Below are 27,285 nucleotides of genomic sequence, written 5' to 3'. Positions count from 1 at the left end.
TGTTAGAATACAAATTGGGGATTTTTTTGTCAAAGCTGCTATTTGTTGATTATTAGGGCATGCTTGGATTGACATGTATTACTAATAAAAGTCAAACTTAATGAAAGCGGATATAGGGAAGGAGGAAATAGTGGTATGTATTTGGTAGGGGGATACGTAATGATGGTGTGGTGAGAAGGCGAAAGTAGAGGAATTATTACCCTCATTTTGGGGTAGTAGCTATACTAGGGGGAGGGTGGGTAACTATTACCCTCTATATGAGGGTAATGATTCCTCCATCTTTCTTTTTTCCTCCCGTCACAACTACCTTATTTCATTTGTAAAAACCCTCTCTGACAGCAACACCTCTAATCACTATGTTTTTCTTGGTTTGACTTTTATTACACCTTAATCACATCCCCAATCCAAGCATGGCCTAGTGTGTTTTCTTTGTTAAAATGACTTGTTTAAAGAATTATGTCATTGGATATATACTTTGGAATCTATAAATTTACTTTTATGATTTATGGATGTACTTTTGACAGATGCAATTGTCAAATGTCATCATTGAGACTCTCATACTCTATTTTCGTTGCAGATGTACAGCAGTGGCAATCCAACAAACATCGCAAATCCTGTTAGAGATGTCAGTGTTCAGGTTGATATTAAGACAAATGGTGGTAGGCTGACCCTGTATCAAACCACCCTTTGTGAAAAGCTGGAGTGGGAAAATGTCAAAAACAAGGATGATCTTGATCCTCAAGGTTTATTGACTACTTATGATACGAATGACATTCAAGTAATATGTTGCCAAGCTGATGCTAGTACCCTTTGGCTGGTCCCAGAAGTAGTTCAAAAGAGATTCACTGAGTCTCTTAATGTAGGCAGGGATGTGCATATAATTTTCTCTTGGGTACTGACTAGGGATAGACCTAAAGGAAAAGAGGTTGTGAAATATGAAAGAGATGTTGACAATGTGTCTGATCTTCCAAAAAGGTCCGAGTTACAGTCTGTTTTCAATGGTTCTATGAATAGTTTCCGAGTGAAGAACATCTTTCCAAGATTCTTCCGAGTTACTGGTTCTGGTGATGTGAGACCATTTGAACCAGAGGTATGTTATGCTAAACTTTATATTTTCCGCATTTTGCTTAGCTTCTATTTTTTAATCTTTGAAATTGATATCTATGGTCATCAGAAATTTTATTACAACGCTAGTTAGTGGTTTGTTTATTCATCCTTATTCATTTACTAGTTCATTCTGTATCTAAACTTATAATTATTTATTTATTTTTTTTTTAAAAAAAAAAGAAATGAAAAAACCCCTGTTCTTAGCATGGTGTTATGTGATATGAAGAGGTCTAATCTGATTTTAGTGCAATAGCGAGGAAATATATACTCCCTCCGTTTTTAATTACTTGCTCCATTTCTCCATGTGCGGAGTTTTAGGAGAAATGGAGAAAGTATTAAAATATGGAGATAGTGGGGTTGGTGGAAGGTAAATTGGAGGAGAGAGAATCTAAAAGTAATAAAATTGGGTCCACTAGTTAAGAAAAATGAATAAAATATTATAAAAGTTTTCCAAATAAGGAAATGGAGCAAGTATTTAAAAACGGCCGCAAAAGGAAAGCGGAGCAAGTATTTAAAAACAGAGGGAGTATTAATTAAGATTTTTTGCTAAATTCTTTTGGAAATTATGCTAATCATTTGTTGTTATTTAAGAATTCTGAAAAAAAAAAAAAAAAAAAAAAAAAAAAAAAAAAAAAAAAAAAAAAAAACTCTTATTTATGGTATTAGATCACCTTATTGGAAAGATTAAATTCAAATTGCAACAGTGCAAATTTGTTCTTCCTTGAGGGATAAAAACAAGTAGATTTCTATCATTATGTTGTCTGATTTCTTTTGTTTCAGTTAAAAGTCGATGCCGATCTTGTCATCAATCATCAGAATCCTGAGTGGTGGTCATTTTATGATGTCAATCCACTAAATGTTTCTAGATGTGAAGGTCTGACTGGACCTACAGCAATCGTGGTCTCAGAAGAAACACCACGTAAGTATGAGCAGCGCTGGCATACCATAAAGAACTTGAGAAATGAATGTCTTTTTTTTTTGGCAATTTTTTTTTTTAGTGCTTCAGTAATTGTGATGTCTTCTAATGCTTGAATCTTATTAATTAGAGGGACTTCTTGGAGATACTTTAAGCAAATTCAGCATCTGGGGTCTATATATTACATTTGTGCTTGCTGTTGGTCGGTTCATCAGGCTGCAATGCTCTGACCTTAGAATGAGAATCCCATATGAGAACCTTCCTTCCTGTGATAGGTATTTCTACCTCAGCTTCCCTTTACTTTACATTTGCTAGTTTTTATTGTTGCTTGTTCCATATGATATACCTTAAAGAAGACAAAAAGTTCCAATTCTTTGAGAATTTGGAGATTGGAGTTGGGTTGAGCACATGTACAGGTACCAGAGTTCCAACTGTTAATGGGTCAAGTTTTAAACCTTTAATAACCATTTTATTCAGATTTAGTTCCATTTTTTAAATGATAAATTCTCATATTGGTTTAAGTTTTTATATGCATTGTGAAAAAAAGAAACTGGAGAATCAATGTGAATGGTTCTAATTTTGATACCTGCATTTGGTCTAAGAAACAGCTGAATATTTAACGTCAGGTAACTAGGTAAGTCAAATAGCAAAGGAATTTGAACACCAATCCAGTCACTTGACAAACTTCTTAAGGCATATTGAAACTGAACCCTTCTATACCCTACTTTCAAGATATATAAAAGTTGGAGCACATTGTAATTTGTGTCATGTTTTGTTTGTGGTACAAAAGTGAATTGTTGGTCTAGCACTTAGTTGAAATAGTGTTTGGAATAAGAGAATTTTAATTTTCGTCTAACGATTACATATGTTGGCGTGTATCATATTAGAATGGAGATTATTCTTAAGAATCTGACTTTTAGTTGATTGAATTGAAGGGCGTGTTCAGTCTCTGGGCCAGTCTCCAATTCTAGGGCTAGGAACTTAATCTTTTTTAGTCATTTACAGTTGCTCTGGCACCTAAATAAAAGACCAGGGATTGGGCTAGGCTGATTGACAAATGCTACGGCATCACCCTTTTTTATTTTATTTTTTTTTACGGGATCACTTTGTTTAGGTTTCCTAGCAGAAAAAAGCCCATGAAAATCAATAGGTCTTACTCTTGGGTACACACTTTGTATCCAAGTTTCCTGGTAAAGCCTAGATTGATGCCACATTCCCTTAGGAGATGGTTATTTTTTTTTTCTTTGCATTGATTTTTTTTTAAAAAAAATTTCTTTGTCGACCCTCCTCCCCCCAATCCTAGTTTGATTAATGAGATGTCATATGCTCCCTCGATTCAGAACAAATAATACAGAGTATCATATTTGTATATTAAGGTTGTGGAGAAGAATGGCGTTTCCTAGTTTAGAGATTGTTTATGATTATATCATTGATTATGACACTTCTCAGCTTAAGTGAAGGGGAGAACATTAAAATCTGGATGCTTAAGGTCAATTTGTATAATTATATTGTATCCTTAATTATGAGGGTTTAGGACAATGTGATGACTATTTCTGCATGGTGGGAGTAACATACAGCATTTTCTGCATATAATAACACTGAAATTAAAACTTACATAATTATTCTGGTTGGTACAGGTTGATTGCTATTTGTGAGGACATATATGCTGCAAGAGCAGAAGGTGAACTGGGAGTGGAGGAAGTCCTTTACTGGACCTTGGTGAAAATCTATAGATCACCACACATGTTGCTCGAATACACCAAACCAGATTAGATGATGGATATTTGGTTATGATTCTTTTGGACATAGATCAGACTGTGATGAGTGATCTTTTCAGCTGGAGTTTTACTCGGCTCTAAACTGTCATTTGTGTTGTATCAGTAATATCCATACCGGTCTGTTTTTGGAAGAACGCTCATAGAGTCTTATACTTGTACACTATATTGCTCAGCAATTAGGGTAACAGCAGCTGCTCACTTGTTCTTGATGAGGATTTCACAGTACTGACAACTTGTTCTTGTTGAGGATTTCACAGTACTGACAACTTGTTCTGAGTGTGGAGTCTTGAGGAGGGGCAAGGGGGATGCATACGAGCTGTACTATAGAGTAACAAATAGATGTTGTTCTGTAAATACTTGTTACAGTAGTTGTAGAATTATTAAAGTATAATTGTATATATACACAAGGTATTTGAATCATGTAAATTACTGTATTTTCACCTTCATATTTGCCTTTGAATTTTTTTGGAAACTTTACAGGTACAAAACTAAACTACTTTGTATTTCAACCTTGTAATACTTGCACTAGTCAAGGGTGCATGCCTTACACGTGAGAAAATTATATTTAAATATTTAATACAATAGTGAATACTCCGTACTGTTTTCCCCAAGAAATGAACCAGTATTCCATTATGAGGCCTTTCAAAGGGAGGTTTGTGATGTATGAGTAAATACATAACGAGGGGTATTGGGGTTTCACGTAAATGTATTTCTGCATTTAAATTGTATCACTGGATGATCAAATAGTATCATTGAACATTTAGTGGTACTATGCATGTATGTATGTAGTGGTACAATATATTCATACAGCAGTACTCACTACGTGTAGAAATAGTATCACTACATAGTCAATGATATTATCTAAGCTTTCAACGGTACATTTAAAAGTGGCCCTACTTACCAATCTCTCTCCTCCTTTCTCTCACCCTCATGTGCTGGATTTAGAATGTACCACTGAGTGATTAATAGTATTACTAGATGATCAAATAGTATCATTGAATATTCAGTGGCTGAGTACTCTCCCGTTCGATTAGCTCTCTCGCAACCATGTTTACGTAAATCCTGTAAAACAGACGTGAGGGTTCTCCACGTGTACTGACCTTTGTCTGTTTTCTGAATAAAAGTGGCACCGTCCACGAGCCAACCCTGGCCCCTGACCAGGGGATCGGTTCCAACCCTTATAGCCAGTGAAAGGGTTAGGACATAGAAAATTCTATGGCAAGGACGTCTCGATGCGAGTCTCATATGGAGGGGAAGAGGCGACGAGAGTCGGCCCGATCATCCAATTCGCTCTAACAGACATGCATGGTTCTGTAGTCAAACACCTTGGCGGCCACTGATGCGCGGTTCTATAATGACCAGAATATCGGGCTATATATTCATTCAATGGTATTGTATATTTATTCAGTGGTACTAACTACGTGTAGAAATAGTATCACTACATATTCAATGATATTATATAAGCTTTCTGTGGTACATTTAAAAGTGGTCCAACTTGTCCATCCCTCTCCTCTTTTTTCTCATCTCCACGTGCTTTACATTTTTTTTTTTCAATATTTTAATATTTGATATGCATTTGCAAATACATATTAAATCTACATTAGTACTTCCTCATTCCATTTATAACGCCCTATTTTCTTTTCTTTTAATTAAGAATATTCATTAAAAATAAGCTTAGTTGGATTTCAAGAGTTAAAGATAATAATTGGTAATCAAGTTTTCACCATTTTCACCTTTTGGTGATCACCTTTTTTTTCATTGCAGGCTGGTGATTGAGGTTAACTTTCCGGTAACATTAATTAAATTGGGGGAAAAAAACTTAGTAACTTGGGGTTAAAAACGTAGTCACCTAAGGTTAACTAATAAGAATTAAGCAATGTAATTTTTTTTTAATCGAAAACGTGGTTAATGAAATGACTTTTCCGCTCCCTTTGTTCCCCTTTTTCGCGCGCTTCACCCTACTCTCCTCTTCTTTGTCTTTGTATTATTTACTACAAAAACAGAGGATAATATTCTCCCCCTCCTTTTCATTTTCTCTTCTCCTTTGGACTCAAGCCATTTTTGGAAAAGCTTTGCACGAACGGTTATTAACTTTTTGCTAAGGTACAATTCTGATCTTTCTACAATATTTTTGTTCTCATAAATGGTAATCTTAACTCTGATTTAGATTGTTATTGTTTTTGAAAACAGAGTATATGAGTGAATGAATTATGTGAAGTTGTGGTTGTGGTTGGACATATTAGAAATCTCATGCATGGATGTCTAACAATCCTAGATACTCTTTGTACTGGCCTTCTATTGCAAAGACAGAAAAATTTTGACCTTTCCATAACCTATTTTGGTTTTTATTGTTCTTGCAGGATGAAAAAAATTGTGAAGATTGTGCTATTGGATTTGTTGTGAAATGATGAAGCTTTGCAATGGAGTTTGGACGAGTTGCTTTTTGATTATCTTCTCTTTTTGTTAGTAAGTGAAATAAATACGTTTTGTAATTTAAACTCGAACGGCTAGTTTTTTGGAAAAAAAAACAAATTTCATAAATAATTCCAAACATATTTATGACAAGTGATTATGTTTTTTTTTTTGGAGGTGATTAAGTTTTGGTGTTGTTAAAGGTAAGTTAGATATAATTCAGTTGAGTTAATTCACGGGAAAGTTGACCTCAGTCACCAAACTGCAATGAAAAAAAGTTGATCACCATAAGGTGAAAACTTGATCACTAAATGTTATCTTAACTCTGTATTTCAGCAAAGATAAGTTAATTTTAGTAAAATTAAGTTTTAATCAGTGAAATTTAGTAACATTAAAAACAAACATAATGGAGAATTAGTTAGAATGGTTTTTAATAGGTAAAAAACTAAATACAATTTATGTTAAAATAATTTAATTTAAACAACAGTAATTTTTTAGTAAAATTATATAAGGATTTTTTTTCCAAAAGCTACTTATTACACACTTTTGGAAATTTTCCTTTTAAAATATTATTTTGAAAAATACCTTGAAAACCAAAAAAAATTGAGTAGCATCATCTGCAAAAGGATTAATAACTTTGTTTGTGGAACCCACTTATTTCTCTTTTTTTTTTTTTTATTATTCCCTTAATTTTTTTTTTATTATTCCCTTAATTGTTTTTTATTTCATCTACTTATATGCACCTACTAGGGTGGCTTAAGCACTCGATATGAATTATAGCTAGCCATCTTCGCGGAGCTCTCTCAGTTTTCCTTCATATAACAACTTTAGTTATTGGTAACATTAATGAAGAAAAGGGTTTTTCTAAGCTATGCCCCCTTGGTTATTGAGTTTCTAAGATGTGCCCATGCTTTTTCAAAATTACAAGATTTGCCCCTCCAGCTTAAGGTCGATGTTTATTCAAGTGTACCCTGTGATGTTTACTCAACGTTAGGTTTTGTGTTAATTCTTAATTACCCAACTTTGGAGAGAAATTTCTCGTCTAAATTGGTTTAGAGTTACATAAGAGGATTATCATTAACCATTTTTTTTCCACATTTTCTCATCTAATTTTTCTTCTTTCTTTTAAAAGCAACCATTGATATGTCAAGCTCTCGATGTACTTTTTCTTCTTTTTTCTTATCCACTTCTTATACTTCCCATTTTTATACAATTATTACAAACGTCCGGCTAACGTTAGAGGGTATGGTTGATTAAACACCTTAAATTGGAGGGCACAACTTATAATTTGAAAAACCATGGGCACACCTTATTAGAAACTCAATAACATCAAAGAAATAGCTTAGAAATACCCAAAATTGTAAATATTTTTAGGGGTATAAATGTTTACGCTATTCATAAGAGTTCTACAAAAGGCAATTAAAGTTAGGTTTAATTGCCTAGTTTAATTGTTTGGGTCAAATAAGTAAATAATAATTTAGGTAGGATATGAATTGCCCAAACACTATTCATATGAGTTATCTCAAGCTTTTTAAAAGCTACATTGATTCAAAGAAAAATTAAATAAAAGCTCTAACTATCATTGATTTGCTAGATATAGTGGGTCTTGGAATTAAAAATTGTAGAAATAAATCTATACTACTACTAACGTTATAACGTAACTCAAAAGGGGTTTCAAACAAGCTTACATTTCATGAGGCTGTCACCTCAATTAAGTGAGTCTTGTGGCGCTCTCCTCAATTCATCGAATCATTACATTTCATGTGCTTAAAAGTATGGATTGTACAAGATTTGAACAAACCCACAATCTTAAGTTTAATAACTAAAGGGTTGGCCACTAAGCTATCACCATATATTACATGTCATTCTAACAACATTAAGTAAAAAGAAGGATTTTAATCATAGAATAATGCAGTACTCGGGGCATCGCCCGACCATAAAAACTAATTCGAGATAATTTGGAAGATTCAAGTTTATGTATGTATCAGCGAAATCAATGATTTGGTGAATATAAATTTGGGAAATCAGGTTTCTTAATTTGGAAGATAGTATTTGTTATATTAATTTTGAGGTTCAGGGTTCATAAATATATGAAATTAGGTACTATTAATTTGGAAAAATTAGGATAATTACGTTTATAAATTTGGAAATTACGATTATTTGGAAATTCATGTGAACTGATATTTTTTTTTTTTGGGCAACAATTTAATGTGATACTAATATTTTTTTTTTCTCAAAGCAAAGATTCATTATATCTTTTGTCACCTTTTTGAATATATACATTTAACTATAATTATTATCTTTTAAAAAAAAATCAATTTGTAATGTATTACAATTTGAGTTGTTGGTGTTATCTGATTTGATAAGCCTGAAAATAAAGGTGGATCAATGGATCACATTGGTATACGTACAAGTTAGCATCTTAATGACACATTGGTATTAAAATTATCAGTTGCAACAAATTGGTATAATAGTTAACAAATTGCGACAATTAGGTATGTAAAGTTTTTTTTAGTAATAACTACCGAGAATTTTTATTTTTTAAAAAAACAAAATTAACCACCAACTATTTCCAAAACTATTAAATAATTAAAATTTTCAACCAAATTGCCAAAAGCCTCTTATATGATGTCATTGTTGGTCCCACTGAGATGAATACAAGCATGGAGAACTTCAAGGATTTGGTCATTATACTTAAGGAACTTGTTTGTAGTTAAACACTATTGATGCAATCAGCCAGCAAGCAATGCACAGTTTCTTGGTTATCAAAGCAAAGCTACGATTTGTCTAGTAGCTTTTCTTGGAGTTTAAATCGATTATTTCTTTAATTAGTTTACTTAGATTTTAATTTACAGGTTTTTACCTTTCATTTGAAAGGGTTTTTCTTAGTTCAAGCATTAGGTTTGTGTAAAGTTTTTTAGTTTGTTATGATACGGTGTAGACACCTAAATATGTCTCCCCAAAACCAATCCCGATGATGAACAACCTTTCACCGCCATTATTGGTCAGGTTGAGAATTTAATCTTTGGAGTTCTTAAATCCATATTCAATCTAATATATGTCATAAACCAACCCAATTCTTAGTTCATTTCCCCAAACTGTAACTTATTTTCCACTTTTCGTGTCCGCATCACAAACCCGAGCTGAACTGATTTCGTGGCCCTATAATTTTATTCCAAATATTATTTAGTTGGATATGTCTTTAAATAAACTTTCAACGGTATATCATAAGTCCAATTCCGATTAAAAACGAATAAGATATGAGCAAAACACTAAACTCGGCCCAAAACCGATACCCTTTCACTAAAACAGCTATATATTAAAATTTACCAATGATTATGACCTGATTCTAATAGTGTTAGAAATTAGACTTGATAAGCTTTCCAACGATATATTATATAATTTATTCCAAGTTACAGATTAAAAATTATCATAGTTTTAAAAAGACGTAAAAAAACTGAAATTTATCGCGTCAAGGTAAAATGCCGCGACGTGGCATATATATGATGACGTGTCGCGGTACACATACCGTGGTACATTGTTTTTACATGTCTTCTTCGCGTTTAAAATGTCACATGCTTAATGATTTTGGACGCTTTTAAGGAAACTGGTGCACCGTGTCATGACAGAAACACCGTGACATGGTATTTCGCATTGCGTCGCGGTACTTCATACATGTTGCGGTATTCAGCGTCGTGACGCGGTACACACACCGTGATACGGTGCATAATTAGTGTCTCTCTGTGGTGCCTCTTCATTTCTAGGGTTCCGTGCTTCACCCTACTCCTTTTCCATATGAATACGACCCTTATTTCTCCAGTTTTGGGGCACCAAAAATCATTCTCTTTCTCCCTACACCATAACCTTCTCTCTTCTCTCTCTCTCTTGCTTTAACCTAAGTTCTAGCCTTCCCAATTCTTCCACCATACCTCCCTTAAGCACTCCCTGGAGTCCGTACTTTAACCCGCAGCTCTACGCTAAAACCAAGGCGTGAAAGGTAGAATTGTTTGAGGGTTTGGTCCCGAATCAACTCTATTAAATTTAATTACATTGTTGTTTTATTAATTTTCCTTGAAGTTACTAACACATTTATTGTTTTTATAGTTGCAAGCAAACAAAATCAAAATAATGAATTATGTTCCTTTTGTTCTTACTTTTCTAATGATTTTTTTATTATTTTTGTCATATATTAATTGTTGCATTTATGGTTAAATTGCTTCCAATATTGATGTGTATTCAATTGTTATTATGATCACCATATTGCATGTTTAAAGGGAATATGTAATTGAAAATAGCGCCAAATAAGATAATTTTGACAATCGTTTTAGGTTCCCTTTTTAATCTTGTTGTTAATTGAAGTGATCGCTAATATTTTAAAATTCTATGTTGCATTAATATTCACCAATTTAACCTATTGTTAGTTTGGAGAAAATAAAATATTGTTTCTATGCCTTTGAGATCACAAGAATCACTTTTTGCAATAAGTATCGAGTAGAGGCCAATACGGGCGAATGTGACTCCATGACTCACTTCGTACCATCATCCTCGATCCTCCTTTTGTGGTTCCGAATCATATAGAGTTATTAATCTCATGGATTATGAATGGGGTGTAACCTTCATGGGTCAATCGTTGTTGCCTATCGTTGTCCCTTTATCGTGGTTGCCTTAAATGATTCGTGAACGGTTTACAAGTTTCTTAAAAACTTGTTGGCGACTCCTTACTTTCCTTGTCCCTAATTATATGCCAATTCCCACTTTCTATGAGTTCCAAGCATATTCACAACATGCTTAACATAGGCGCACTTCGAATGACGCTTACAGATGATTAGTTAGTTAAGTTGTTAGGATATATTAGTTGGTTATAACTGATTATAGGCGTGTCGATTTAATTAAGGAAGGCTGTTAGAAGAGTCCTAGTTAGTTTAATTTAGACAACTAAGCAAATTGTGAGGATTGTTAGTTGGTAAACCATGTAACTTGGTCTCCAATTCAAGGCCGAGTAAAATTCTAGTTTAGTTAGGATTGAATTATTAGGGACTTTTCCTAATCTTTCTAAGCTAGCTCATCTTATAAATAGGGTTGTACACACACACACAAATGTCAAATTATCAAACATAGAAAATTGAAGTTAAACACTTTCTTTAATTGGTTGCGATCAATTGTTGTTTTTTTTGTTTTAGTTAAAACATTTAATTTGTTTATTTAGAGCTAGTTAATTAGGTGGATTCTTGTAGTTAGTTATTCTTGATTTTGTTTAATTCTTGGTGGATTTCCTATATATAATTAGGCTTAAACACTTATCCTTGTGTTTTTTGATTTTTCGGATCAATATATACATCGACAAGTATTTTCATATTTTTTCGTTTATTTCCCTACGTTATTCTGTTTTTAATTGCAAACTTAAAGTATACAAATAAAGCAAAAAATATAGGTACCTAATTTATGAAATTGGGGCTAATTAATTACATGATGGTGTTCTTCATTTAGGGTTTTTAAATGAAATATAGGGATTAGTTTTAGTGATTAATTAATTTTGAAGTGAGACTAATTTGCATCAATTTTATGTATTATGTCTTCAATTAGTAGCAAAATTGATTATATGTGTTTATAAATTATGCTTAATATTTGTTATAATTTAAGAATTAGGGTTCATAAGAATTTTGGGGTTTTCTTAAATTTAATCGTATTTTCAAAAATATGATTTATTATCGTGAATTGAGCATATATATTAGCTCAATATAGAATTAATCAATGTAAATATGGCTTGATTTAGAAGATTATATCAATTAATGAAAAATTCCCCAAATTTGAGAACAACAATAATTGATACATGTTAATCCTTGATTATCTTCATGTGAGCTAGAATAATAATAATCTACTACCAAATGCTTTTCCCAAACCCAATTTTAATGTATATCGATAAAAACGTAATTTAACATGAGAATATAGAGAGAAGTACACTCAATGACGTCATGCATGAGGATTGGGAAATCTAATGGGAATTTTCCTTGTTTTTGAAGATAGTAGGAGGTGGCAAAATTTAATTTAAAAAAAAAAAAGAGAAATTCCCATTGGTACACCCGTGGTTTTGACTTTTCCCATTGATACACTCTTAAATTTTTGCCTTCCCAATGGTACACCTGAGGTTTGGTCTTTTTCCCAACCATGACTAACACCGTTAAAAAATATTTCATAAAGTTTAAATAATTAAGGAAAAGACTATATACCCCTTTTAAACATCTAATGTCTTGATTTGCATGTCGAAAATTAGTCGGTTAAAGTTTTGGGAGTCAAGTTAGTCCTTAAGGATCCAAATTAACCTCAAAATTAGCAAAAAAAATAACGCAAATGTCTCATATGCATGTCAAATAATGTCTCGATTTGCGTGCCATTACTTTTTTGTGACAGTTATTGTTCGGTTAAGGTTTTAGGGGTCATCTGACTGTTTAAGAATCTAAATCGAACTCGAAATTATCAAAAAATTAACGAAAATGTCTCGTTTTGCGTGTCATGACAAAAAAATAAGAAATATCATGACGTGCAAAATGAGATATTTTCGTTAATTTTTTGACAATTTCGAGTTCGATTTAGACCCGTTAAGGGTCAAAATGACCCCTAAAACCTAAACCGAACAATTATTATCACAAAAAGTAACGGCACGGAAATCGAGACATTTTTTTGACACGCATATGAGACATTTGCGTTATTTTTTTTTTGCTAATTTCGAGATTAATTTGGATCCTTAAGAACTAACTTGACTTCCAAAACTTTAACCGAACAATTTTCAACACGCAAATCAAGACATTAGATGTTTAAAAGGGGTATTCCGATAGAACAATTTTTTTGCTAATTGAGTGCACTTCTCTCTATATTCTTCCAATTAAAAAAAAATAAAACACATAAAAAAATCTTCCAATAAATGCAATAAATAAGAAACAAACTAATCACTTCCACTACTAGAAATAGGCTAACTAGCGATGGAATGGTTGCGACGGACCTCTTTTTCCGTCGTAAAGTTTAAATTTTTCGACGGAATATTTTTCGTCGCAATTTAGCGACGGAAAATATGAGTTACGATGCTTTTTCCGTCGGAAAGTTTCCGGCGGAAAAATATTCCGTTGGACGTTTATTATTCCGACGGAATATTTTTCTATCGGAATTGATGTGTTCTTTTTGAAAAAAACCCAAAATTAGAACATTTGGCTTAACCTAAGAAAAAGGGGGAAACACTGAAGTAGAACGACAAAGAGAAAAAGGAGAGAGAGAAAGAGAATGAGAGAGAAAGAGTAGGGCAGCGCAGTCTCTCCTGCCGGCGACGCACAGTCACTCCTGCCGGCGATGCACACCCGCCGCCGAGAACGAAAGAGAGAAAGAAGGGTGCAAGAAAGAGAGAGAAGGAGAAAGAGAACAAGAAAGAGAAAGAGAAGGAGGAAGAGAGAGCAGTTGCTGTCGAGTTTCCCCCCGACGCTAGTGGTTGTTTTTGGCGACGCAACTGCCGCGTCTAGTAAGTGTTGCCCTATAATTTTTGGTATTTTATTTTATTTTATTTTTTAAAGAAATTTTCAAATCTGACAGGCTAACCTTTAACCACCACAACACAGCCTCTGGGCACCTCCGTCCCCTTGTCATGACTGAAGCACCTACATTGCTTAGCTTCCGGTTGAAAATTTCAGTAAGTCGTCCTTTGCTCCCCCCCCCCCCCCCCTTTAATTTAATTTTGTTTAATTATAACCCTTAATTATTTTAATTTTTTTTTTAATTTTTTGTAGGATTTGTACAATTTTGTTGGTTTAATTGTCAAAAAGAAGTGCAGATATAAAGGTTAGTCACATTACAAACCCTAATATAATGTATATATGTATGTGTGTTAGTTTGGTTATTAGACAATCTGTTGGGTTTTAATTTTATTAAGGATTTGCTTAGTGGAATGTTGATTATGCTTGTCTTTGTTTTTAGTTGCTATGGTTTGGTGGAGCTGATGATCAGCAGCCAGTGCAGGCTTAAGGGTCCAAGCATTTGTATGCTTGATGATCCTAATTTTGTAAACATTGGTCATCTTTTATAATTAATTAATTGCTCCCTTCTCTTTAAAAAAATGTTAGTTTGGTTTAGTTTTGTTTAACATAATGTAGTTTAGTTAAGCTTGTGTTAATATAATGTGTTTTAGTTTAATTTATTTTAATATAAAGTATTTTAATTTAGTTTAATTTATTTTTTTTATAAATATGTTAGTTTAATTTAATATATAAAACGGTAGTTTGGTTTGGTTTAGTTTAATATGATGTATTAGTTTACTTTGGTTTGGTTTGATTTGGTTTATATTAATAGTATGGTGTTATGATATGTTTCTCTTGTTTAGTTTAATCATGATATATATATTTGTTTAATATTATTTATGTTAGTTTAGTATATATATTTTTAAATGAATCATTTGCATAATCATTTGCTTAGATACCTGTTCAAGGCATACACATTAGGAGTATGTCTTGGATAGTCCCCGGTTGGGACTGTCCTTGGACGTTTAATCTCACTAAGGTGGTGATTGTATTCCATTTTTTTTATTCTAAGGAATATCCTTGCTTGTCATTTCTCTAAACTGTTCTCTGGGTACATATATAGGTGTATCTAATCGCCTACATCGTTTACTTGGAGAACGATATGGAAATGCTGCATGCCGGATTTTCCATAGAATTGAAAATTTGGCATACATTCACTAGTGAGATTAAACATCCAAGGATGGGTTAGGTTGGAGTGATAAGGACCCTTGGTCAAATCTCATTTGCATTTCCATATTGATGATATTGATGATGATGATGGCGATGGCTTTGTTATCTCAAGCGATGAAGATGAAGAATCTAGCATTGATGGAAGTGACAGTGACGAGGATGAGGAGATCGATGTATTTTTAGATGACACTAGTGATAGTAATAATGATAGTGATAGCGATAGTGATGGTAGTGATAAGAGTAATGAGGAGGAGAATATGTAGTTACTCCTTTATCTATTTTCCTGTAATTTTTATGATTTAATAATGACTGGGTCTTAATGTTCCATTATTTTTTCAGTTGAATTTACTTTCCTTTGTAACATGGTTCTAATATGTCATTATTTTTTCTATTAATTGTAACTTCATTTGAAACGTGGTTTTAATGATTAATATTTCATTACTTTTCTGTTAAACTTAATAGTCTTTGTAACATGGTTCTAATTTTCTTTGTATTTGAAACTGTTTCAGGTGCTCATTGCGGGGAAAAATAAGGAGAAACGTCGAAGAAGACAAAGGGGAAGGGGAAAAACTCATGTTGTTGTGCACAACGATGAGGACGACTCCATGGAGGAAGAGGAGGCACATGATTTGGGGGCGTCTCAAGAAATCATCACCCGGAGACATATTCAGCCACAACAACAGCATCAAGGGCAACACCAGCATCAAGGGCAACAACAGCAGGAGCAACAGCTTGAGGGTCAACAGGAACCACCACCTAAGGATTTGCCGGAGTTAGACTCTACCACACTTTGGTTCGTATGTAGTTGTAATGAAATAGCCTTAGATTCTTAATTTCCGTAATTTAAACATTTTATTACTAACGTGGATGCCTCAATATGATTATAGGTTTGATAACAATCAGGTGAGGAATGTTCTCTCCGACACGCTCACCAGCTACTATCGAGAGCCTTGGAGGAATTACGGAGAGGTTGATGCGGATTCAAGAGAACACTTCTGGAATTTGTTCCGCATATGATAATCTATACCTAACCTAATACGTGTTTTATTGGCTATATTGATGGAGTTTAGTTTGTAAATATAAGTCTTTCCATGAATTGCAGAAAAAATTCAGATGGGCACCTCAGTTGGACTACCATTTGAAGCAAACCTTCGAATTCAAGTTTGCAAATCGCCTATGTGACATGTTCTACAACATCACAAAGAAGATGAATGGAGCCAAACCAAGATGGCTCAATGAAGATGTTCATAAGAAGATGTTGCATATTGTTGCCAATGATCCAGAATATAAGAAGAGATCAGAACAAAACAAGAAGAACAGAAGAGGCGGGTCTATGGACAATGTCGTCGAACTAACCCACTTCCAAGGATCTATATCTGTTGTACAACATGCAAAAAAGATGGTGAACTTACTAAAATGTGACTAGTACAAATGATTTTATATGTGCATTAATAAACTAATGTAGTGTGACATGTTTTCATTGAATTTCTGCATGTACATTTAAAAGCGGCAAAAATCAAGGCCATATTCCAAATGCCCCTGACTTTTTCATTAAGGCACACTTCAAGGAAGTGCCAGGGAAAGGCAAGTGCCTGCTAACACCAAGGCAAAGAGAAATGCAGTAAAAACTTCATTATATCTTAGTCTCTAAAACAAATTACTTGCATTTGGATGACTTTGGTTCCTAAAATATGTTAAGTGTTCATTTCATTTGATTTCAAGCCCTAGGCAGTTCAAACTTGGTTTTTATGGCATGTTAGAAGAAAGAATGAGGTCATTTGAATGAAAACATAGAAAATGGGCAAGTTAGAAGCCATATAAGCCAAAATTGGTTGAATTTGGATAACTTTGGTTCCCTAAATGTGTTAACTGTTCATTTCATTTGATTTCCAGCCCTAGGAACTTCAAACTAAGTATTTATGGCATGTTAGAAGAAAGAATGAGGTCGTTTTATTAAAAAAATAGAAAATGGGCAAGTTTTAAGTCATATAGCCCAAAATTGGTAGAATTTGGATGACTTTGGTTCCTTAAATGTTAAATGTTCATTTAATTTGATTTCAAGCCCTAAGCACTTCAAAGTAATTATTTATGGCATGTTAAAAGAAAGAATGATGTCATTTCAATAAAAACATAAAAACTAGGCAAGTTTTAAGTCATATAGGCCAAAATTGGTTGAATTTGGATAACTTTGGTTCCTTAAATGTGTTAAGTGTTTATTTCATTAGATTTCAAGTCCTAGGCACTTCAAAATAATTATATATGCCATGATGGAAGAAAGAATGAGGTCATTTGATTAAAAACATAGAAAATTAGCAAGTTTTAAGCAATATAGGCCAAAATTGGTTGAATTTGGGTAACTTTGGTTCTATAAATGTGTTAAGTGTTCATTTCATTTGATTTCAAAACCTAGGCACTTAAAACTAAGTAATTATTCCATGTTAGAAGAAAGAATGAGGCCATTTACTTAAAAACATAGAAAATGGGCAAGTTTTAAGTCATATAGGCCAAAGTTGGTTGAATTTCGATGACTTTGGTTCTTAAAATGTGTTAAGTATTCAATTCATTAGATTTCATGCCCTAAGAACTTCAAACTAAGTATTTATTCCATGTTAGAAGAAAGAATGAGGTCATTTAAATAAAAACATAGAAAATGGGCAAGTTAAAAGCCATATAGGCCAAAATTGGTTGAATTTGGATGACTTTGGTTCCTTAAATGTGTTAAATGTTCATTTAATTTGATTTCAATCCCTAAGCATTTCAAACTAATTATTTATGGCATGTTCGAAGAAAGAATGAGGTCATTTCAATAAAAATATAGAAAATAGGCAAGTTTTAAGCCATATAGGCCAAAATTGGTTGAATTTGGGTGACTTTGGTTCCTTAACTGTGTTAAGTGTTCATTTCATTTGATTTCAATCTCTAGGCACTTCAAACTGAGTATATATGCTATAATGGAAGAAAAAATGAGGTCATTTGATTAAAAACATAGAAAATTGGCAAGTTTTAAGCCATATAGGCCAAAATTGGTTAAATATGGATGACTTTCTTTCTTTAAATGTGTTAAGTGTTCATATCATTTGATTTCAAGCCCTAGGCACTTAAAACTAAGTACTTATTCCATGTTAGAAGAAAGAATGAGGTCATTTGCTTAAAAACATAGAAAATGGGCAAGTTTTAAATCATATAGGCCAAAATTGGTTGAATTTCGATGACTTTGGTTCCTAAAATGTGTTAAGTATTCATTTCATTTGATTTCATGCCCGAAGAACTTCAAACTAAATATTTATTCCATGTTAGAAGAAAGAATGTGGTCATTTAAATAAAAAAATAGGTAATGGGCAAGTTAATATCCATATAGGCCAAAATTGGTTGAATTTGGATGACTTTGGTTCCTTAAATGTGTTAAATGTTTATTTAATATGATTTCAAGCCCAAAGCACTTCAAACTAATTATTTATGGCATGTTAGAAGAAAGAATGAGGTCATTTCAATAAAAACATAGAAAATAGGCAAGTTTTAAGCCATTTAGGCCAAAATTGGTTGAATTTGGATGACTTTGGTTCCTTAAATGTTTTAAGTGTTCATTTCATTTGATTTCAAGCCTTAGGTACTTTAAAATAAGTATATATTCCATGTTGGAAGAAAGAATAAGGTCATTTGATTAAAAACATATAAAATTGGCAAGTTTTAAGCCATATAGGCCAAAATTAGTTGAATTTGGATGACTTTGGTTCCTTAAATGTGTTAATTGTTCATTTCATTTGATTTCAAGCCCTAAGAACTTCAATTTAAGTATTTATGCCATGTTAGAAGAAAGAATGAGGTCGTTTGATTGAAAACATAGAAAATGGACAAGTTTTAAGTCATATAGGCCAAAATTGGTTGAATTTGGATGACTTTGGTTCCTTAAATGTGTTAAGTGTTCATTTTATTTGATTTCAAGCCCTAGGCACTTCAAAATAAGTATTTATGGTTTGTTAGAAGAAAGAATGAGGTCATTTGAATAAAAACATAAAAAATGGGCAAGTTAGAAGCCATACAGGCTAAAATTGGTTGAATTTGGATGACTTTGGTTCCTTAAATGTGTTAAATGTTCATTTTATTTGATTTCAAGCCCTAAGCACTTCAAACTAAGTATTTATGGCATGTTAGAAGAAAGAATGAGGTCATTTCAATAAAAACATAAAAAATAGGCAAGTTTTAAGCCATATAGGTCAAAATTGGTTGAATTTGGATGACTTTGGTTCCTTAAATGTGTTAAGTGTTCATTTCATTTGATTTCAAACCCTAGACAATTCAAACTAAGTATATATGCCATGTTGGAAGAAAGAATGAGGTCATTTGATTAAAAACATAGAAAATTGGCAAGTTTTAAGCCATATAGGCGAAAATTGGTTGAATTTGGATGACTTTGGTTCTTTAAATGTGGTAAGTGTTCATTTCATTTGATTTCAAGCCCTAGGCACTTCAAACTAAGTATTTATGCCATGTTAGAAGAAATTTCTGTTGGAATTAATATTTTGGGACGGATTTTTCCGTCGGAATAAATAATTTGCGACGGATTTTTCTGTCGGAAATTTGCGACGGAACTTCAGATTTGGTCAAACCGTTTTCTGACATTTCGCAGTCTATCGTAAATTCCGTCGAAATATGCGATTCCGACGGAAAATTCGTCGTAATGAGCAAATTTCCGACAAACAGTATTGCGACAACGCTTTGCGACGGAAACCTAATTTCCGACAAATTTTACTTATTTTGCGACAGATTTTTTCCTTCGCAATCATGCTGTTTTCTTGTAGTGTTTTCTTATAATTTAATCAAACTTTTTGTGTAATCCTAAGCATATGGAACCTCTATTAGTTAGTTTTAATACGGATTTTTTAGAAATAGCAACCAAATATTCTTCTCAATTCTATATATTCAAAGAGAATGAAATATATATTTCAATGAGAAGGGCAGTATACAATAATTATCAAATTATTAGCTAGTTTAACTAATATAATAGATCAACGAAAATTTTCAATCAACTGGTGTTATTCTTTAAATAAAATGAGTAGAAGTTTTCGCCAGCTTAGATTCGCGCTTCGTCACCTGGTTAGTCATTCAAATGATTTAAAACCCTGTATGCCATCATTAATTACTACTTCCGTCTATGTAGTTGTTGCAAGCACTCTACTGATACCACCATTGAAAAGCTTCCTCCTTTTTCCTCCATTAAAGCTTCCCCAACCTCTACCACTAGAGGTGTTCGCAGTTTGGTTTGGGAAAATTAAGGTTTGTATTTTTTTCAAACTGCTTCAAACCGCACCGCAAAATGTGGTTTGGTGCGGTGTAGATTGCGGTTTAACCATATATTTTAAAATTTATAATTATAATTTTTTAAACAAAACTTTTATTTTGTTTTGCGATTATTAATTTATAATTCAAATATTAAACTCCTTTTTTTTAAAAAAAAAAAATCTTTAATTAGCTAATAGTCATATTATTAGCTTATATATATTTTTTTTAATTCTTTTATACATTTCAAATAAAAATATAGTATAAAAACTACAAACCACATATAAGTGCGGTTTGGTCTATTTTAAAACCGCACCAAATTGCAAAATTGAGGTTTGGTTTGCAATTTGGTGTAGTCTAAAACACACTCTGAACAACCCTATATATCCATCACTATTGAAGCTTCCCCATCTCCACCACCATTATTGAAGCTTCTTCAATACCACCACCATTATAGCCTCCCCGATTTCCACCACCTTTCCCATTCTTAAATAAATACCCTATGAATAAAGGGTGAAATTAAGGGCATGGTTAACCCCAAAAGTGCAAGGATGACCATGTTCTCCATTGAAGCTTCCATTGAGCTTGAATTTTGAAAATGGTTGAAGAATTGAAGTCTGTGACGAAAGGAGAAGAAATAGAAGATGATAGTGGTTGAAGTGGTGGAGTGCTTTCGCGTTTGGAATAACTGAGTGAGCTCTTGTCCTAGAAAAGGTCATCTGGAGCGCCATTGTTCAACAAAAGAATGAGGAAAGGGAAAGTTACGGCTACGATAATGGCAACAGAGGAATGCTTATACAATAATATTGCCTAATCAACATCGCACTTTTACCAAAAAATTCCCAATAGTAAATAATAATAAGTCGTATTTACTTTGTATATTGACAATACAAGTTGATCTAGTATATCAACTTATATTTACCCTAATAATAATAATAGAAGAAGAAGAAAAACTATGTTCCGTCGCAAACCCAAATTTTACAATACAATAATAATAATAATAATAATAATAATAATAATAATAATAATGATAAAAACTATGTTCTGTCGCAAACGCAAATTTTACAATACACTAAATATTAAATTTTGGCAATGACACAAATAATGAGGGATATCAATCTACATACCAAAAATAAATATGTCTATAATATTTCCATAAATGTATGATGAAACTCAAGTAAAGACCTATTTTATCAGATTTTATTTCCTATGTATTAGTATTAACTACTCCCTCTGTCCTATTTGTTTGCTCCACATGCTTTTTTAGGTGTCACTTAAAAATTGCTTCATACTACTATTGGCATGTTTTCCGCTGGCACTCTCTCTATTTCTCTCCTCATTGATATTTATGTCAACCCATTTGCACCATTTTTTGCCCAAGCCCTTAATAAAGTGATTTTTTTAGTTTGGGACAAACAATTTAGGACAGAGGGAGTAAACGAATAGTAACATTCGTGCGTTGCAACTTGCACAAGATTTAACCAAATTTAATATATTCTCATGTCTAAAATATATATTAGTGAATGGCATATACAACCAATTTACTTTCAAAATAGTAAACCATGCAAATAGATCCTTGAATATTCATGGTCAAAATCACTCTCTACAAAAGTGCAAAGGAATTTAACTTTTTTTTAAAAAAATTTGTTTTTAAGTAGGGGGAAAATTTAAGGATCCTGTTAGTTTGAAGTGAGAATCAAGCATTTAAACTCCTCTCACAGAGGTGGAAGAAGAGTAGAAAATAATTCTCAATGAAATATTTAAAAAAGGATAAATCTCAATGGAATATTCTAAATGGGGCAAATAGAAATGAAAACAAAAAGGGCAATAAAAGTACTTCTATGTGACAAAAATGAAACCTTGACTAGTTAACAACACAAGGAAAATAACACGTTTTTATATGCTTGGTTGGGTTATATACTTACATTTATATTTATATAAACTAAAAAAAGAAAATGTTAATAAAGGTAATGAGGTTAAATCAACATGGTTATCTAAATTCAATTTACAACTAATAAAATAACACATAATAAGGTTTTAACAATTTTAGTAAGTTCAAAGGAGGAGAATAGCACCCTAATAATCACTACTTCAATGGTAATATAACCCATACACACTATCTTAACCACTTGAATTTTTATCTTAAGGCCTCAATCCAAGCATGCCCCCCAAAGTGTCTCCAATTGTTAAACATGATTAACATACACATCAAGCAGGCAAAAAAGGAAATCATAATCCTTCACGGCGAGAATCAAGCAGTTTTAGAATGCAAATATGGGAAGAAATCTGATGCTACATATAATAAGCATGCACAGTAACTCGAAAATTCAGCTTAACAGATTCATCTAAGGCCAAATTATACAAATGGCACATTACAGACATTTCCAAAAGCAAGTTCTACTACCCTAGACACCTACCACTTCTGAGATATTCATTGTTCTCTAAGATATAGATAAAAAAGTTGAAGCAGGAAGAGCAACAACAATGTCAACAACTTAGCCTACTAATTGTTACAATTCTTCCTCTTACCATCAAAATCATTATCCTTTTTGCTCGCAGATTTTTCTGCGCGCTTCCTCCTCACCTCAGGGGGAATAGTATCCTCCAGTATCTTTGGAACAGTAAAGTTGAAGTCGTCTAGCTTTAAGTGTCGGTATTCTGGATGCTTCTCCAAGAATTGCACTACTTCTCCCTGACACCTCACTTTCTTCCCGGTTGGTGTTAGGTAATGGGCATCCAACTTAGAATAATCTGATCGGAGGATGAGTTCCCTCTTGAACCCTGCTGGAGTCTTCGGAAGATTAGGCTTGTCAATAACCCAAGTTCTGGTTGCATCACATTCAAGGTCTGCTGGGTCATCACACGTCACATTTGGTTGTCTGTCACAGGTATATGGGTCATCCATAAACTTGCATCGCAGTTCCTCGTACTCTTCCTTTGTAGCAATTGATCTCCACTTTTGGCACTTACCACACTGTACAGCATACAGGTCAATGGCACCACGCTTTGGCTACAATTCAAAAAGGATGAACAATTAGATTAAAACAAATCAAATCTTCATTTCTGTTTCAGAAAAGCGTAGCCAAAGCCAAGGTAATCACAGCTTGTCACTGTCTAAAAGAACAAACCAAGCATCTTTTTCATTGAACATCCCAAATCCCAACATTTTGTTTGACCATATATAACTCAACCCATTAATCAAACAATCTATATTTGATATTTTCTATTCAAAAATAAAGCAACTGCAACAGAATAACAGTTACAAAATTTCCAATTACTTTTTGAATCAATGTCTGTTATTATTAAGATTTAGGCACATATAAGTTAATACAATGAGATGAGCAATACAACAATAATAATAAAACCTCTAAACATGATATGTGCAAGCATCTTTTCGCTCAAGCTTCTTTTTAGAAAATAATGAGAATGTATTCTACACATGATACTAAGTACAGCTGCACATTGTGGAAGGAAGAGAGAGGAGAAGAAGGGGGGGGGGGCGATAAGCAGAAAATATTCATGTAGATCGATATCTTGAACAAAATCTAGCAGACCTTAGAACCTTAACATGCAAACTTCCTTTTTTTTTTTTTTTTTTTTTTTTTAAGGCTGGAATATAGTGTGTTATGAAGCATCATATTGCAGGTACAAAGTCATCAAAAGAATGAGCGAAATGGCAATGCTACTCAAGCAGAGTGCATCCAAGGAATCCTCAATCTAGGTCAATGCAAAATCAACTCTTCATATCAACAGACAGATAAGGATTTCTAGGTAAAGATATCCAGTGCATCAATAAAAGGGTCCAATTTGAAGCAAACAAAGTAACTTGCATTAAATGACTTTTGGGTCTAAGCATAAAGTAATTGATTCAAGTTGACATCCAAATTACCTACAGACAAAGCATGAAAAGTAATGGACACTGAACATGATTTGTCACCATGCTCAACTAAGGAAAGACACACCAACAGCAAAATCTAGTTATAGTCTCAAACTGCAACTCATTATGCAAGTAAAGCCTCACAAAAAGGAACTTGTGTACATAGCAAAGTATAGCCCTCCACTCAATTATCCAATAATCACTCCAGCCACCATGCAAGAGTCTAACAGTACGGCAGTCGCTATTAACTAGATGCTCGTAAAATGAGATCTTTAATTATTTGGCAACGTAATCAATAGCTGACCAATGCTTATAAATTGAGATCTTTGATTATTTAACGTCATTAATAGGTGATCCAATGCCAATGTAAGCTAAAAATATTCATGTAGATGTATCTTTTGAATAAAACCTAGCAGACCTTGGAACCTTAACATGCAAACATCCTGTATAAACACACTTAAGAATTTTTATTTTTTTCAAAAAAAAAGAGGCTTAAATACAGTAGGTTCACATGAAGCAAGATAGTGAACAACGAAATCGCATTGTTGTTCAGGAGCATAATTCATCTAATCTAGGACAATGCAAAATCAACACTTCATATGAGCAGAGACACAGGAATATTCAGGTAAGACATTCAGTGCACCAAAAAAGGGTTGATAGAGAAATTTGAAGCAAGCAAAGCCCATACTCACACTAGATATGACGTTTGGTCTAAGCATAAAGTAAGCAATTCAAGTTGACATTCAAAATCACCAACAGACAACTCATGGCAAGTAATGAACACACAACACTATACACCAAGATCAACTAAGCAAAGATGTACCAAAAGCAAAATTTATTACAGCATTAAACCGCATTCAATATATACGCTAAGTCCTCCAAAAGGAAATTATGTACATTAATTACGTAAAGTATAGCCTATCACACAATTCTCCGATATTTACGCCCACCACCCATGCAAGAGTCTAACGGCACACCAGTATCTACAACCTAATTGAGTGTAATCAATGATCTCCAATTATTTAGTAACGTAATCAACAGCTAACTCAATCTTTTGAATTAAGATCTTCGATTATATAGCAATGTAATTAAAAACCGATCAAAAGATTGTCAATAGAGATCTTTGATTTCTTCAATTATTTAGCAACGTAATCAATAGCTGATCCATTTGTTATGTCATATAGACTATGTAAATCAGACTCGTGTGTCTAACATAGGCATTTGCTCAGTGAAACATGGCTTTTTTCATGAAAAAATAAAATAACAAAATGAAGTATCCAAGTTTCACGCCAATGTTCGAGTGTCAATTCGAGTATCTGGCTTGGGTTTAAAATAAAGATCAAAGTTACATGGTAAAACTCAAGTGAAAACAAAAATTTCTACTCTCTTACACATTTTCTAGGCCTCAAGATTACACCCTAACTAAAAATTCTATCTTCTTCTTCAATTAATTCCTGATAAACTGAATTACTATAGACTTTAAGTATCATAGCTAATAATTTGCAAAACCGAAAAGTTTTAGTCAAAACAAGAACATCATTTTGGGACGAAAGGAGTATTTTAGTATATCTTTGTCTCCTTGAAACTTGAAAAAAAAATACCATATAATAGATGGTAAAACACAGGGTAGAAATCAAATAGATGATCAATTTGTAATAGAGTAAAACCAAGGCTTTCTTCCATCTATTCACCCTATTTGTACTAACCTTAAAATAATTTATACTAATTGAAGTTGATTTTTACTTATAAAAACAGATTAAAATTGATTATTTATAAGTAATATAACATCAGAAACTCAATCAACTGATAAATCACCCTTTTTTTAAAAAAAAAAATCACTCTATTAAATTTATTAATAAAAAAATCAATGAGGAAATTAACGGCTAATTTCAAGTTTACAACAACTCCAAACAACAAATAGACCAAATTAAACGAATTAATTGCTTACCCAGAAAAAATCAAACAACAAAAATAAATCAATAAAAATGCAATTCATCAGAATTTTCATCCGTTCTAAAAAAAAAAATCAGAATTTTCATCTGAATTATAACAAAATACCAATTTTAAGTATATGTAAATTACAGCAGCACTTGTTCTTTTTTATTCTGCCAGAAAATCGAAAATTCAATTCACAATTTACAATCAACAAACAACAACAGCAACAACAGTGAAAATAAACCAAAAAAAATAGCAAACCGAAAATATATAAATTGAAGGAAGAGAGAAACATGCATACCTTAGAATCGTCCTGAATTTTCTGTTTTTTGCTCATGGTTTCACGAATTTCGCACGGATTTTCTCTCTCTTGCTCTTTCTCTCTCCTCTTTCTAATGGTGAATGTGAATGTGACTATGGGAGTTTCTGATATAAGGCTCATTAAGGGGCCATAACTTACATGTAACACCTAAGCTTAGCTGGCAAAAACTGACACGTAACGATGATTAGACATTATAGGAAACGTGTTAGTGTCAAGGGTTTGCCACTTGTATGGGCAATTAAGGCTCTATCCTATTACCTTATTTATAAAATCCCTTAAAAAATCCACTCTGTTTTAAAATAATTGACACAGTCAAACTTGATACATATATCAATATAACTTTTAAATATCATAAATTTTCGTAGGTGACTGGCTACACGGTGTGGTTGGGGTTACCCGATGAGTCAGGGATTACTCAGTTAGAGGTTACCCGGTCAGGGTTATTCATCCAATCAGAGATTAATTAGTCAGTGTTATTGTTTGTGTCAGCTAGCTAGTCGCACAACATAGCATGACCACACCAAAAAGCGTTGTTCAAATATATATCAGTAAATATTAGTTAAAAATACTATAAAAAATGACATTATCAAAATACGAAGTTGTATATTACATCTATTTAACAACATATTTCATAAATTTGTTTTATTACGCTACTAAATAACAATGGTCAAAGTTAATATGTATTGTAGGAAAAAAAAAAGTCTAATGTGCATTGTCAATTATTATGAGATGAAGGGAGTAACACTCAATTGTTCAGTAAAAATAATTTTAATTCTTTAAGCAAAAATAATTACAGTTCAATAATAATAAGTTCTAATTGGTATATTTAGTAACATTATAGAAACAAGAATATAATAGTTAATCGGTTAAAAAGATTGCCAAAAAAAAAAAAAAAAATAGTTTTTACCATTAAAAATAATTTCAGTTCAGGAAAA

At 32.7% G+C, this 27,285-nt stretch overlaps 2 protein-coding genes across 3 annotated transcripts in view; one reads left to right on the top strand and one right to left on the bottom strand.

The window, feature by feature from the left end:
* LOC145616329 (piezo-type mechanosensitive ion channel homolog) overlaps positions 1-4,273 on the top strand; it is a 34,061-nt gene extending 29,788 nt beyond the window's left edge. For both annotated transcript variants that reach the window (XM_081671028.1, XM_081671029.1), the window contains exons 19-22: positions 578-1,090; positions 1,888-2,026; positions 2,154-2,298; positions 3,661-4,273. In XM_081671028.1, the coding sequence (XP_081527154.1) occupies positions 578-1,090; positions 1,888-2,026; positions 2,154-2,298; positions 3,661-3,796 (933 nt within the window). In that variant the 3' untranslated portion in view covers positions 3,797-4,273. The remainder of the gene's footprint in view (positions 1-577; positions 1,091-1,887; positions 2,027-2,153; positions 2,299-3,660) is intronic.
* An 18,216-nt stretch (positions 4,274-22,489) lies between these two features.
* On the bottom strand, positions 22,490-26,467 carry LOC145617948 (methyl-CpG-binding domain-containing protein 4-like). The gene is made up of 2 exons (XM_081672719.1): positions 26,330-26,467; positions 22,490-23,226 (listed from the first exon to the last, which is right to left on the bottom strand). The coding sequence occupies exons 1-2, from the start codon at positions 26,363-26,365 to the stop codon at positions 22,720-22,722; spliced, it is 543 nt and encodes a 180-aa protein (XP_081528845.1). The 5' UTR covers positions 26,366-26,467; the 3' UTR covers positions 22,490-22,719.
* Between the last annotated feature and the right edge of the window lie 818 nt (positions 26,468-27,285).

The sequence above is a fragment of the Chenopodium album genome, chromosome 26, assembly GCF_948465745.1.
Source record: "Chenopodium album chromosome 26, dcCheAlbu1.1, whole genome shotgun sequence".
NCBI classification, from domain to species: Eukaryota; Viridiplantae; Streptophyta; class Magnoliopsida; order Caryophyllales; family Amaranthaceae; genus Chenopodium; species Chenopodium album.
Note: the sequence above shows the minus strand (reverse complement) of the source record. Positions and strands in the feature narration are given on the sequence as shown.

Excerpts from the sequence above, each read along its gene's own strand:
- LOC145617948 (XM_081672719.1), bottom strand. The coding sequence starts at position 26,365 with ATGAGCAAAAAACAGAAAATTCAGGACGATTCTAAG. Across the intron at positions 23,227-26,329 it reads AAATTCAGGACGATTCTAAG|CCAAAGCGTGGTGCCATTGA; the intron begins GTATGCATGTTT and ends TTTGAATTGTAG.